This window comes from Meles meles, chromosome 3 (assembly GCF_922984935.1).
Source record: "Meles meles chromosome 3, mMelMel3.1 paternal haplotype, whole genome shotgun sequence".
NCBI lineage: Eukaryota > Metazoa > Chordata > Mammalia > Carnivora > Mustelidae > Meles > Meles meles.
The window spans coordinates 159,130,236-159,145,762 of NC_060068.1; the positions used below are offsets into that span (position 1 = coordinate 159,130,236).

Below are 15,527 nucleotides of genomic sequence, written 5' to 3' on the forward strand. Positions count from 1 at the left end.
AAAAATCTAAAATCTTCAGTCTGGTAATCAGAGCCTTCACTCTGGCATTCGTGACACCCTAACTCCTTACCTCCTGGTATTTTTCTGTGGGGCCTTCGTTCTAGCCAGTCTGCCTGGGCTCTTCCCTCCATGCTTTGGTCTGAGTGCCCCCTTTGCATTCCTTTCCCCTTAGCCCCTCATCAGCCTGTCTCTGCCCCATCTGCGTGTCTGGATCACATTCACCCCTTCCAGGAATCAGGGACCCTCTGGGTCAGGGTGGACTCGGCCTTTTTTGAATTACTGCACCTTTTTAAATGGGAGACTCCACACTACCACGGTGGTTTGCATTGTCCCTGGTATTGTTCCTTAGGTGTTTCTCTGAAATGCTTTGCTTCATTGCTTCCCTAACTAGATTGTGACTTAGCCCCATGGGCTCTATTATTTTCATAATCCATGGGCTTAGCGGAGTGCTTGGTGTGGGGTCGGCACCCAGATGTTTGCTGAAAGAATAAACAGTTGTGAATTTCTTCATCTTCTCTGTTTTCCCCTGACCTGTATTAGAGAGTTCCAGTGAATCCGAATGTGAGTCTGATGAGGACAGCACCTGTTCGAGCAGCTCAGACTCTGAAGTTTTTGACGTCATTGCAGAAATCAAGCGCAAAAAGGCCCATCCTGACCGACTGCATGATGAGCTTTGGTACAATGACCCAGGGCAGGTGCGCATGTTTTTATGTTGTGTTCTTGCTGTGAAGGTTGCAGACCCGCACATCACATTTATGACTCCAGGTTCAGAAGATGCATGTTGCCTGATCTGAAAACTGAATTTGACTCTTGGGGTTGTGTGTCATACCTTGGAGCTTATTGCTTTTCAGCTTCAGAGTTCAGCCCAAAGCATAAGCACCAGAACAACCGTCTCTTGAATCATGTTTGACGATGTTTGCAAATTCTGTGTTAGGGAGCAGGATAATGGTGCCGCCTCATTAAACTTGCAGGAAATGGAAGGAGACAAATGGTAGGCTGAGGGAGAGAGCACTTGTAGGTCTTTTTAAAAGCAATTCATCTGGAAGGTATCTTGCAGCGATATAGTAAACAATGTCCTAAGTCCTGTAAGACTTCGTATTTCTTAGTTGGTAATAGTCACAATTCCTTGTAAGTTCTGTTCCTTGTTAAGCATTTTTGAGCTAATGATGTCATAGCTGGACATAATCATTTTTACTTTTACTTAACTGTTTTATTATGAAGTAAAACTTCATACCAAATAGAATCTTTATAAAAGATTTGTACTTTGTAAATATACAGTACATATAAAAATAGTATCTTCAATGCACACGAAGTTATTAAGCATAATAAAACATATACCTATCAAAAGATGATGTGAAATTTATACTTTATAAATAAATGCACACCATTCTGTATTAATTTGAATGCTCTTCTGGTTCTTGGTAGATGACAGCTGTCTGAATGGTTTTTTCTTTTGAATTAATATAGGTGGAATGCCTGACAAATTTATTTTTGTGATGCTTTTTGCTCTCTTGGAATTGAGTAGAAATGTTTAAAAATTGTGAAGCATTTTGAGTATTACTTTATGTTATTAACCATGCATATGATCTCTCTAAACAGTTTTAGTGAGTTATAATTCACATATTATGCAATTTACACACTTAAAGGTGTACAATTCATTTTTTTTTAGTGTAGTCTTGAGATTTAACAGCCATCATAATTTAATTTTGGAACATTTTTGTTTTCCCTAAAAGAAATCCTGTGTCCATTAGTTGTCATACCCTTTTCCCCATATGTGGTCTTCTTAACACTCTGTTGTTCTGTCAAGAAGCCTATCGCTTGGTTTCTATACGTTTCTCCTCCCTTCCTCCCTTCCTTCTTCTTTCCTTCCTTCCTTCCTACCTTCCTTCTTTAATTTGAGAGAGAGAGAGAGAGAGAGAATGAGCTGGGAGGGGGCAGAGAGAGAGGGAGAAGCAAGCTCCCTGCTGAGCAGGAATCCAGTGCAGGGCTGATCCCAGGACCCTGGAATCATGACCTGAGCTGAAGGCAGATGCTTAACTGACTGAGCCACCCAGGCACCCTTGTATGTTCTTATTTTTATTAGAGATTTACAAAGGCCTTCTGTGTAGTCTCACCCTTCTGTTTACTGTGTTTGGTTTGTGTCCTCTGTACAGTTGAGCCTTGTAAAGCCTGAGCTGCCCTGGGGCCTGAGACCCTGGTAAAAGGCAGGAATGTAGGATGTCTGTGTGCTTCTCTGAAAATCAGGGAGAACGAAGTGATTTCTGCACTGACCAGCATCTGGAGTGTGTTGTGATTTTTGAGTGAAGCCCATCACAACTCGGTTTGCCAAATGTTACTTTGGATAATATCTTAATGTGATTTTTTGGGTAGCAGTGTTATCTGCAGGGCCGCCTGAAGCTTTAGGTTTCCCAAAAGGATGAAGAAAGTTAGCATTTTTCAGTTTAATATTTCTGTTTGAAGTTTTCTTGAGACATTTTCATTGGATGCAAGTTACAAAGCCCTAGAACTTTAAGGAAATGTGTTACGTGTTACGTTCCACGTACCTACATATATATTTTTTTAGTAAATACAAAGAAAGTGAGAAATGGAACTCTGTGTCTCCGTTCTCCCAGTTGATGCTCTGGTCTCTGTTTTGATTGAGTATTACCATTTGTATTGAATAAACTCATGAAACTGACTTTTAAGGCCCTTTATGATTTGGACCACAGTTCTGCATCTTTGGTCTTCTTGCTCGTATAAATTCTGTTTAGATGGGTCTCATGTCCCTGGAGCATAATGTAGGCTTTCTTCCCTTCCTTTCTTTCCTCCTGTGTTGCCTCATGTAAAATAGCCATCTTCTTTTTCTGTCCTGTTTGCCCTTCACATTTCGTTCCTTTAAAACCAGTGGTGGGTGCCTGGGTGGCTCAGTGGGTTAAAGCCTCTGCCTTCGGCTCAGGTCATGATCTCAGGGTCCTGGGATTGAGCCCCGCATCGGGCTCTCTGCTCGTCTCTGCCTGCCTCTGCCTACTTGTGATCTCTCTCTGTCAAATAAATAAATTAAAAAAAAAAACCAAAAAACCAGTGGTATGGTATTGCCACGTGGACTCCTCCCCTTTTTCTTTAAATTACTAAGTATATCCTGTGTATGTTATTTCTCCTGTCTAGAGTAACTATTCCTTGAATACATGGACCCTGAGTTATTTGTCACCCTCCTTCCCCCCTAATGCTTAGCAGTCATCTTTCTATCTAAGAGGCATTCAGCAGTTACTCACTCATTCTATCATGTGAGTGTAGTTTATGGCAGTAAAAGGAATTCAGGTGAAAAAGCAGACATTGGCTCACCTGATTAGCATTGAGTTTCTCTGCTGCTGGTAGGATTTTTTCCCCTTCTGCTTTAGATACCTTTAGGTTTCCCTTTTGGAAACTTTTAATCTGCAGGTCACCTTCAGAGCATTCTGTGTTTCTTCAGGATATAAAATATGCTTTTCTTTTGTGAAAGAGTCATTTTTCCTGGAATAAGAAGCGGGAGAAACACACTGGAAAGTCGTAGGAGAAGACGGGGGCACACAGTGCACTGACATTGATATTTTCTGCTTGGCTGCACAAATAACTCGGGAATCCAGCGTCGTCCCACGGTTTCTCTTTATCAGACAATATAGACAGTCTGTAGCATTATTGGTTTTGGAACATCCATTTAATCTTCTAGCCGTGACAGCCTCTTCAGAGCTCCTGTACTCGTGACATTAAAACCCACACAGTTTCTGAGGCCTCATTGTGCATGGTGTGGATTTTCCCCCCAATAAAAAAGAATTACATTCTGTTTCTGACAGATGAATGATGGGCCACTCTGCAAATGCAGCGCCAAAGCCAGACGCACAGGAATCAGGCACAGCATTTATCCTGGAGAAGAGGTAACTCATTTGGCTTATTATATTGTAAGTGCTGAAAAGCCAGAAGTAGACAGATGCTGTTGCTGTTCTTTTCCCACAAATGAAATAATACCATCGAAATGGTCTTTTTATCTTCCGTAATAGTCTCCGTTACTGATAATTGGAGAAGAAAAGTACTTGGGTTTTGGGGGGGTAGAGTGGGGAATGTTATCAAGGAACTTTAAAAAGTTTTGAAAGATTCATTGTTTAAAACAGGCAGGGTATATTTGAGGGGGTTTTGTTATTATTTTCAATATCTTAAAGCTATACACCTGGTAATTTTTTTCATGATTTTATTATAAATGGGTATGAATGGCCTTGGAAAAATGATCTTACTAAGCTGCGGTAAGGCACATTTTCTCTTTCCTTAGGGATATATAGGCCTATAAGGGTGTGCTCTTATCCTCGTTAGTCTGGGGTCCCCACTAAACTGTGAGTGGCACACGGACTGTTTGACCTGTATATCCCATCCCCTGGTTCATCAGGGACACTCCAAATATGTTTGAGTGAATGAGTCGAATACTTCATATCATAGAGATTCATGTAACTGCTCCCTTTCAATTATTTTCCTTCATTTTCCCCCTGCCATCTTTTATTTTTATGTTATTAATCGCAGATTATCACTTAATGATCCATCATACTATGTTTAATCATAGTACATGTAAATCCTTAATTTCTCTGGAAGACTTGTTTGAGACCGTAATAGTAATGAGAATAAAGACTATGAGGCAGTGATGGATAGTTTTAACTGCGTCCTTTTACCTCATTTGTCGTTGGGTGTCGGCAAGTGTAGCAAGGGACTGCGACAGGATCTGCACCTCCTGACAGGTTCTGCACCTCGTGGGTGTCCACACCTGTGCCTCAAGTGGGGCTTTGTGGAAGCAGGTGCTGCAGTAGAGTTTGCAGTACGAGATGTTTCGTAGGGATCAGGCAAGAAGAGAGTGGAAGCAGCAGAGGGAGAAGTCCCCCTGTGACAGGTCTCACAAAGTCACAATTACTGGAATTGTCTGGCATCAGGCTGGCCTAGCTTTCACACCCTCTTTGCCCTCTGTCCTCAGAGTGGGCTGCCCTGGGAAGGGCATGATTTTGGAGAAGGGGGCTCTATAGCAGAAGCTGACTCTGAAGGAGCCGGTGGCTGTAGGCTGTCTGCTCTCTCCACAGCTGGGCAGCAGGCCCTTTGAAGGAAGATCTGGGTGGATGGCTGTGCTGGCTGAGAACTAGTGGGAGGCAAGCCCATACTCAGAGTACATGTTTATTCCTGTGAGACAAACTTCAAGATGGATGGGGCCTGTGTAGCCAACTACCTACTAAGTGGCAGGTTGGTCTTCTCAAGGACTGAGGACCATTTTGGGGTCCATCATTGGTCATTGTAGATGGCCTGTTGGATGTTCGGTATTGGCTGTTAGCTTAGCCAAGGTAAGTCAGGTCCCTGATGTTGGGCTCATGAGAATCCGCTGCCTGTGCTGCTGTGGCCCCTTCATTCATGTGCCCAGGCTGTCAGCTCTGGGTGCTGATGACTGAGGCTGGCTGACCCCACCTGGCCGAGTCATTTGTCAGTGAGAGGGTTTAGTACCTCTTCCGTGGTCTGTGCTCCCCAGTGTACACCCACACGTGATACAGAGATTGTCCCATTCACTCCCACTTATTCACCCACACGTCTACCCCAAGACCTTTTTTTGTTTTAATTAAAAAAAATTTTTTTAAGTAATCTCTACATCCATCGTGGGGCTCGAACTCACAACCCCATGATCAAGAGTCACATGCTCCACCCGACTGAGCCAGCCAGGCGCCCCTGCCCCAAGACATTCTTATCCCTGATCTTCCAATCTTTTTCCTTCTAGGCCTCTGACCAGCTGGCATGGCCACTTGCTTCTGCCATGAGTCCATCTATATTCTAACCTCAGGCTACTTCTCTTTCCACACAAAGTGGATGACCAGGTACATTGCCTGAAACTCTGCTCACTGGAAAGACTTTCCCTCATTACTGTCTTTCAGATTCCTCCCTGAATGAGGCTGCATCACAGTCCGTCTTCAGCTTGCTCCCCCACCCCTGACTGACTCACTTGCAAACCCAGCTTGGGCTTTTCCCTCTGCTTTCATCCTGCTATCCTCGGTCAGCCGCCGAGGGAGGGTGCTGGTGGGACAGGGACACCTGTTCCCTCGGCCTGTTTGTGTCTGCTGCTCCTGCGTGCGCCTGGTTCTGGATGTACAGGTTCCCATCTTAGGATGGATGGTTGCCGGTTCCTTCCAGACTTCTGCCTGGGTCAGACTGACAGAATCCAGCTCGTGCTGGGCTGTTCAGCCACATGCCTGTTTCCATCCCTAGGCCATGCCTTCCATGTCTCCCTGGGCCGGTAGCACACTGGTGGTTTCTCAGAGGCATATCCTTCTTCATGGTAGACAGCATGGCTTTGCTCCAGAACACCAGATACCAGCGTTGTGATTCTCCCTGTGTGGCCAGACTCCCCTCAGCATCTTTTCCCACCAGTGATATCGGATTTGCTGAATTACATGGCCCCCGCAGCAGGGCTACTCGCGCTATAGCTTGGAACTGCTGGAGCCTTCCACGGGAACCCCACTCCCAGCTGGCAGCCTTCTGCGCCGCTCCAGGACTGGGCGGGCACAGTGTTCCGAGGTGGGGGTTAGACTGCCTCCCAGAGAGGCCTGCCTGGTGCTTTCTTCACTGTAGGAGGTGGAAGATGCAGTGATTTGTCTGTTACGGTGGACTGATGTCTTGGCACTCAGATCCCTGGCTCTTAAAAATGGTCGTGGCTGCGGTAGGCCCCTGAATCGTTGTAGGGGGTCTCCCGCACCCTCTGGAGCATGCGTGCTTTGCCGAGGCTTTTGGTTTGATAAACATCGAGTCACAGATGCAGTGAAGGTTCATGTTCCGCAGCATGTCCAGAAGGTCGAGAGCGCCGTGGACTGTTGGGGCAGTGAGTCAGAGAGGTAGTACAGCCTGGCAGCAAAGCTGTAAATGTTGTCTTCTCCCTGTGAATGAGCATAGAATGTGAACTGTGTCTTATCCTCATTCTGACTGGGATGGAAAAGAACACATTCAACAAATCACTTTGAACACGAGGTCCTGTGAATCTGCTCTGAACTGTAGCATATGGCACAGCTGAGCTTGTGGTCGTCTCTAATTATCCTGCAGCATCCTTTTTTTCCCCTCGAAAGCCAGATTGGTGAATTAAAGATACAATAACACTGTCACCCCTGTGTCTTTTGGATCCTTAAGGATGGCGCTAATCTATACCATCCCCCAAGAGTGATCCTAGTTTTGGTGCCTGTTTCAGGGATGGTGGAATTTCGATGGCTTCTGCTTGAACTTTTCCATTATGATGGCTCTTACTCCACAGAATAAGGACCCATGTGGGGTGGTGCCTCTACCAATTTTGTCTATTCCAATGAAATGTTTCGGGGGCCAGCTAACGCCTCCTGGGCAGATCTGTGGATGCAGGGGACCTACAGGAAACAAGACCTTGACTGAGATTCCTTTTTTTTTTTTTTTTTTACCTTGGCTTCATATCACCAACTCTAATGTGTACCGAAGTGATGTATCCAGCCTCCTCTGAGTAACGGTGTTGATTCAGATGCTCTGTCCAATATTCCTTGAACAATCTCGGTTCCCCTTTCCCCTGTGTACAGTTTTTTGGGTACATGGCCATAGGCCTCTTTGGGGGAGGACAGGGTTGTCATGACCATTTTTGCTTGCAGTGGTGGTGTAGGGCCCTTCCTACAGTAGGTCTAGAACTGGGAAAGGGATCATGACTTTATTGGAGCACCCTATCTCCAGCCCTTGGTTAATCATTCTTGATTTCTTCTTTTGGTACAAGCTAAGTATTACTCTTGTCAGCTATTCAACTATTTTACTGAATACAGGATGCTGTATTCTATGGACTGCTTCCATGACTTTTTGTGGGCCAGACCCCTTTAGTTGCCACTTGGATCTTGCTGGTTATGATGATACTATGAGACCCGGCTTCTCACAATTGAGTCCCATCATCCTGACTCCCTTGTTGCCGAGTCCTTTCCTCCCCACTGCTGTCAGCGAGCTCTGCTCTGTGACCACGTCTCTTATGGTCAGCCCTGGCCTGCAGAGGAGGCCACCACTGATCTTCCTAGTGAGGCTGGTGTCTGGTCCCTAGTAGATGGCCTTGACATGTCCTCGGGGCCTTCCCATGGAATATGATAATCTCGTATATTTTTCAGTCACAGATATTGTGCCCACTTCCTGACTCTTTGAATTACTTCCTTTTCTGTCATGGCAGTTTTGGTATTTTAACTACACTTATCGTGGGCCATTGCTTTTTCATGCTTTTAGGAGACATCCTAGTAGGGGGTCCTGGCATCTGGCGTCCCTGAATCCTGAATGCTCACAAGTCAGTGAACTCTTCCGTAACCACTTTTATGTTCTGGCGCTTTTGGTCAAGCGCTCTCAGCGTCCGGTCGTGTGCAGCTTCCTGCTGCTGGCTCATGCTGGCTAGTTCTTGCAGTTCCTTTGGGATATAATCTCTCCTCAAAGCACCCCCCGCCCAGCTGGGTTATGCTGTGAAGTAACCCTAACTGTAGGTCTGTTGGCCAGGAGGGGAGACCGTGTGGGGGGAGGCAGTATTGCCTTGCAGGGTCTTCCATTGCCTTTAGATACAGGTGAGTCATTGCTTTTAATAGACAGGGTTGGGCCCCCTCTGAGGGGATGGATGATTTCGAAGGGTCTGGGGACTTAAAACCTGTATATCCTCATCTCAGGTTTCCAGGTCTTGTCCCTTGGCATAACAGATCTACCCTGTTGGCTGTTAATTGTCTTTAAGGTCCAAGCATCTCTGTCCCTGGGTTTGGTCTTGGCAGTGCAGAGGACAGCTTCTCTGTGTGCCTCCAGCAGTCTGTCTGGCTTCCAGTTGCCTTTCTTCCCTCTCTCCTGTTACATTTCTGTGGAGCAGTGCTTCTCCAGTTACCCGCTTCACCTAGGAACTCCTTAGAAACCGGGTTCTCAGCCTGCCTCATCTGCTGAATCAGAAATCCTGGGGGTGGGAAGCAAGCAGTCTGAGGTAGAGCAAGCCCTCCAGTGATTTCAAGGCACACTAAAGTTTGAGGGACATGATAGGGCATCAGGGGTGTTTAGCAATAGCCACCTACCCTGTTATCCTGATAGCACACGTTCTCTCATAATCTTACACACCTGGTTCACCACACCTGCTTCCACTGGTACACCCTCGCAAGTCATCATCTTTGGGAGTTTTCCGCTGGTCTGCCATCTGGTGCTGGGGACTTCACTTCCCACCATGACGGGGTCCTCATTGCCAGCGGGCGGTACGTGATTTCAGCTCCAAAGTCCTATCTTATCTCCTGCTTTCTTGGATCATTCCTGGAGCTACATACTGGATTCTTCAGAAACAGATGCTAAGATGAAGTTTGGGTGCCTGATGTTTCTTAGGGAACTTCACCTGTGAGAGAAGGAGTGTGTAAGCAGGACTGGACAGAGGGGTCAGTCGAATTATGAGGCCACCCCAACAAAGCCCCTGTCAACCTGGTGATGATCTAAGGAAGGAGAACAACAAAAGAATCAGTTTCTGTTTTCCTTTTCCCATCTTGAACTCTATGTTTGTTCTATTCTGCCGCCTCTCATGTGTCCTTCATTTCTGGTCCCTTCTGTTTTTATGGAGCATATTTAATAGTCCTTTCACCCCCCGCTCCCCACCCATCAAAACCCATTACTTTTGGGATTCCCCCAGCCCTTTTTTAAGCACATTGGGAGTTTAGCCAAAGGTCAAGTATTGTGTTATGTTACAAATAAAAGGAAGATAGTCATAGAAATTGAGATCTAGAAAGATCTTCATGTTATCTGAACCCCTTGTATTGCATGCACGTGAGGAAATACGTTGCGTCCTGGTGATCAGCTGGTTCTTTTTTATTCATCTAGTTAATGGTGCTGTTCTTCCTACCAACCTGTGAAGGAGCACACATAAAACCTCTTTGGTCAGATGCAAATCTGGAAATGCAGTCTGTTTTTAAATAAAAATATTTTGCTACTTTACTTTTAAACTCACTTTTGTTTTCGCCCCTCAGGCCATCAAGCCCTGCCGTCCCATGACCAACAATGCTGGCAGACTTTTCCACTATCGAATTACAGTCTCCCCTCCTACAAACTTTTTGGTAAGTTCCTAACAAAATCAGATTTCATTTATTTTAAAATATAAATAGGTTTGATGTGTTCAGGTAGGTTAAAATGTGAATAGGCTCAATACAAATTCAGTTCTTAAATTTTCTTTAAGAAATTTGTTATTTTTATGTTGATAAAATTGGCCATTATCATAATCACTCTTATTTTGCTTCCTCTCACTATACTACTTTCTATACCTTTTTTCAGTTATGTTGTCAGTACCTCATAGTAGCCATATTTATAATCTCTGTGACTTTTGGAGCTATTTTTTGGAACTGTGGAGGTGGAAGAATGTGGAGAACCTTTCTCATCTCTTAAAAATCAGTAAATAACTAATATATTATCTAGTGACCCATTCAAGAAGGTCTGTTGTATTTATGACAGTAATAATAATAATACCTAATTATTTGTTGACTATGGTACCAACCATTGCTCTGAATGTTTAACATGTGTTAACTTATTTCTCACAACAAACTGATGAAGGAGAATTATTATCCCCACTATACAGATGGGGCAGTAATCTATGTTTTATAGATGAGGTTCAGTCACGTACTGAAGATTATTCAGGTAGTAAGTGGCAGAGTGGGGATTTACACCTGGACAGTGTGCAGGACTGTCTGCTGGTCCCCTGTTCTTTATTGTTTTTCACCATGGAAAGTTATTAATTCTATTACTCCTATCGTTGAGAGATTTCAATTTCAAAATTAGACGATTAGTAATTACATATTTTAAAAACTTTATCAAGTTATCATTCATATCATATAAAATTCACCCATTTAAAGTGTATTTATTTCCTGATAGAATTCTTTTCACAGAATTGTGAAACCATCACGACAATCTAATTTTAGAACACTGTCATCATCCATCCTCAGAAGAAACCCTGTACTCATTAGCAGTCAGTTCTATCATATCCCTCAGCCTTCAACAGCTAAGATACTTTCTGTCTCTATCATTAGCCTGTCCTAGATATTTCATATGAATGGGATCATAGAAAATGTGATCTTTTTACCTTCTTTCACTCAGCATAATGTTATTAAGATCATCCATGTTGTAACATATGACTTTATTCCTTTTTTTCTTTTTTAAGATTTTATTTATTTCTCTGTCAGAGAGAGAGAGAGCACAAAGCAGGGGGAGCAGCAGGCAGAGGGAGAGGCAGCCTTTCCCACTGAGCAGGGAGCCCAAGCAAGATTTGATCCCAGGACTCTGGGATCATGACCTGAGCCAAAGGCAGACACTTAACCGGCTGAGCCACTGAGGTGCCCCAAACTTTATTCCTTTTAATGGACCAGTAATATTCCCTTGTGTGGATATACTATATTTGTCCATTTATTGAGTTGATGAACATTTAGGTAGTCTCCACTTTTAGACTGTCATGAATAATGCTGCTATGAATGTTTGTGTAGAAGTTTCTTTTTTTTATTTTTATTTTTTAAAGTTTTTATTTATTTTACTTGACAGAGATCACAAGTAGGCAGAGAGGCAGGCAGAGAGAGAGGGGGAAGCAGGCTCCCCGCTGAGCAGAGAGAGCCCGATATGGGGCTCAATCCTAGGACCCTGAGATCATGACCTGAGCCGAAGGCAGAGGCTTTAACCCACTGAGCCACCCAGGCACCCTTGTGTAGAAGTTTCTATGTGAATGTCTCTTGGGTACAAACCTAGGCCTGGAGTTCTGGATCATGTTGTAACTCTTGTGTTTAATGTTTTGAGGAACTACCAAACTGTTTTCCAAAGTGGCTGTACCTTATTTTGTCAGAAGTTCTTTTCATTGTATTTAATTTACACTAGCTTTATTTAGAATTACTGAAATAGAAAGTAATGGTAATATCGGCAAAACAACTAATGTACGTGTGCGTATTCTTTAGCACCTTCCTCCAGTTCTTTGTATATATATAAGGTTTAAAGATTTTATTTATTTATTTATCAGATAGAGATTACAAGTAGGCAGAGAGGCAGGCAGAGAGAGAGAGGGGGAAGCAGGCTCCTTGCTGAGCAGAGAGCACAATGCAGGACTCTATCCCAGGACCCTGGGATCAAGACCTGAGCAGCCGAAGGCAAACACTTAACCCACTGAGCCACCCAGGCGCTCCTGTATAAATATAAGGTTTAAAAGAATAATGTTCAATACTTGTGTTAAAAAACTGTGTTTTTTAGGGCCCCTGGGTGGCTCAATCAGTTAAGCATCTGCCTTCCGCTCGGGTCATGATCCCAGAGTCCCGGGATTGAGCCCCACCTCAGGCTCCCTGCTTGGCGGGGAGTCTGCTTCTCCCTCTGCCCCTCCCCCTTCTCATGCTCTCTCTCTGGTGCTCTCTCTTGCTCACTCTCTGAAATAAATAAATAAAATCTTTTTTAAAAAGTGTCTTTTAGGTTACTAGTCTTGATGATTAGTTCCATATTTAACATCTAGGATTTAAAATGGTAGTCTATAAGAATAGCATAGGGAAGAGAATTTCATATGCTTGGATTAACATTTGTATGTTTTAACTACAGATTCAATTTTCAGATAATTAAAATTTTTCAATCATGTGGGAATTGATTTGTTGCCGTTATGTGGTGGGGTGGCTTCTCCTTAGAGGTCCTGGGAATGGAGCTGTGAGGGGTTGAGCCTCTGGACCCGGAGGCCTTCTAGGCTATTGCTAGTCTTGACTGTCATGATGCTGAGTGTTCTTCCACTTTGAGCTTTGAGTTGACTGTGCTCTTGTCTTGTTCTTAAAGATTTTATTATTTATTTATTTATTTGACAGAGAGAGAGATCACAAGTAGACAGAGAGGCAGGCAGAGAGAGAGAGAGGGAAGCAGGCTCTCTGCTGAGCAGAGAGCCCGACGCGGGACTCGATCCCAGGATCCTGAGATCATGACCCGAGCCGTTGGGCCGCTGCCTTCGGCTCTTGTCTTGTTCTTATTAGAACTTTCCTTAGTTTGGGAATACAGTTCAGTAAGAATAGATCTAGTAGTATTGTGTGATTAAATAAAACAGGTTCCTAGAAAATGAAGCCATATAGCCTTTTTTCCCCTTTATGACACCCATAATAAACATTCCTGATGGTCTCAATATGTAAATATTACTGAAGCCAGAGAATTCCACCTAAAATTAAACTTTTGTTTAAAGTTCTCCCTGGTTGTTTAGAAAAATGTTCATGTTGCCTGTGGAGTCCATACATTTCTCCTGTTGATACCTTTGTGTTCTGGTGGATTTCTATACATGCAAATCATGTTCTTAAGCTCACACTTTGTGTTTCTGTTTGCTTTTAGACTGACAGGCCAACTGTTATAGAATATGATGATCATGAGTATATCTTTGAAGGATTTTCTATGTTTGCACATGCCCCCCTGACCAATGTAAGTATGTACTAATTGGCTGGCTTTCTCCTTTCCTGTATTCTCTTCCTTCCCTTAATTCTTGTTTCTGAAAGTCAAAAATAAATTTCTTTTCTTCTGACTAGTAAGTAACATTTACTTTGCGTCCCTCTGCGTGAGCTGCAGGAAGTCTGCGGCAGCGTGTGTCGGGGGTGGGGGTGTGACATCTGTGCTAATGAGTCACAGGTTTGGTCCACATTAAATGGTGTGAGTAAACATGTGTTAGAATAACATTTTGAGAGTGTGAAAGATTGAAAAAGAAGGATAAACTGTGGAATAATGTGTCAAAGCTATTTTGGGTTGGGTGTCCTTCAAAAGAAAGTTGGAAAGTTTTAAGGAGCAGCTATCATCTAGTGTCTGAGCAATAGGAAAAGAAAGAGAGTTATGCACGGGACATCTGGAGCCTGCATTAATTTCCTACGTTCTTCTGCTTTTGAATCCCAGGACTATATCTTCTTTAAGAGATCTTTGTCTGACATACAGATCTGTGATATTTTTACACCGGTATTAAAGTTGCTTTATTGGTAATTGGTTCAAATGGAAGTTCTGTATCTGTGAGTCAAAATCTTGCTGTCTCAAAGCTAACAGTCTTAGGAATTGTCTTATTCTATATTCTAGTTGAACATAGAGTAGAATTTGCTGGCAGCTCAGACTATAGCAGTATACTTTACCCAGTCCAGATACTGTTAGAGAACTTAAGAAATGATAGCTGTGGTGCATCTGCATCAAAATAACAGCGTTCTTTAATCCTTTCTGAGTTGGTTATAGGAAATTAAATCTACAGTTTAAAAAGTTATTTACGTGTTGTTTACTCAAAACGTGAAGTTCTGTTCCATTGGAGAGTAATAAAATTTTTGCCTGACTTTATTCCTTTCTGTCATTCTTTTTTTCTTTGTAAGTAGACATGATTCAGTAGTAGTGGTACTAATTTAAAACAAATTGTTTTCTTAATGGAATTTTCCTTATTCCACAATATATTTCATCCTAGAGAATTTTCTGTGGAAGGTGATGACATTCTAAATATAAAAATAAAATTGTTTGCTAATACATATTACCTCTACCTCCATTGTGGACTGTATTATAGAAGAGTGCTTAACATTGGACCATCTTTTTTGAGATATAATTGACATATACCATCATATTAATTCCAGGTGTACCATGTAATAATGATTCAACATTTTTTCATAGTGCAAAATGATCACCACAGTAAAGTCTAGTAACATCCTGTACCACATATAGCTAGAGTTTTGTATTGGACCATTCTTTAACAGTCTTTATGAAAAGGCACTAAGAGTTTTTGAAATTTGATGGGTTTTTTTGCTTTTTTTTTTTAAACGTGTTAGGCACTCAAAACTTTTGTTACACCAAAGCTCATAATCTCAGAATGGGAAGGACCATTGAAGGTCCTCTAGTCTAGCTCCTCCCACATAATGCATTTTTCTCTTTTTTTTCCCTCAGTGGGCTTGCAAATTTAAATATTTAAAATTATCTCTTATTTCCTTAGAGGTAATAATGGATCTCATTTAACTTTTAGGATCACCTTAATCAAAGGAGTAAAGCAGTGTGGCCTCAGAGAGACCAGGGTTTAAACATTAGTGAATTCCACTTACTAGCTGTATGATTTGACATTTCAATCTTTATAATCCTTGATTTTCTCATCTGCAAGATAGAGGTATTGTAGCAATCTTACTGGTTTCTGAAAAAAATAAATGATACATGAAAAGTGCTTGTCATGGTTTTTGGCATACATGTTGTCACTTTTTTTTTTTTTTAAAGATTATTTATTTGACAGAGAGATATCACAGGTAGGCAGAGAGGCAGGCCTAGAGAGTGGTGGGTAGGGGGGGAAGCAGGCTCCCTGCTGAGCAGAGAGCCCCATGCAGGGCTTGATCCTAGGACCCTGAGACCATGACCTGAGCTGAAGGCAGAGGATTAACCCACTGAGCCACCCAGGTGCCTCCATGTTGTCACTTCTTATTTTGGATAAGATGTCAGACAGACCTTTTTTTTTTTTTTTTTTTTTAACCAGTTCTTAATATTTACGTGACCTTGGAGAGGTGATTCTTTGAGAGTTATTTAAAGCCTGTCAGCACAAGGTTTGG

General features: G+C 42.8%; 1 protein-coding gene across 8 annotated transcripts in view; it reads left to right on the forward strand.

Moving 5' to 3' along the window:
• The window catches only part of DROSHA (drosha ribonuclease III), a 120,988-nt gene that overhangs the window by 19,949 nt on the left and 85,512 nt on the right, over positions 1 to 15,527 (forward strand). For all 8 annotated transcript variants that reach the window (XM_045999362.1, XM_045999361.1, XM_045999364.1 and 5 more), the window contains 4 exons: positions 541 to 695; positions 3,810 to 3,890; positions 9,975 to 10,061; positions 13,321 to 13,407. In XM_045999362.1, coding sequence (XP_045855318.1) covers positions 541 to 695; positions 3,810 to 3,890; positions 9,975 to 10,061; positions 13,321 to 13,407 — 410 coding nt within the window. The remainder of the gene's footprint in view (positions 1 to 540; positions 696 to 3,809; positions 3,891 to 9,974; positions 10,062 to 13,320; positions 13,408 to 15,527) is intronic.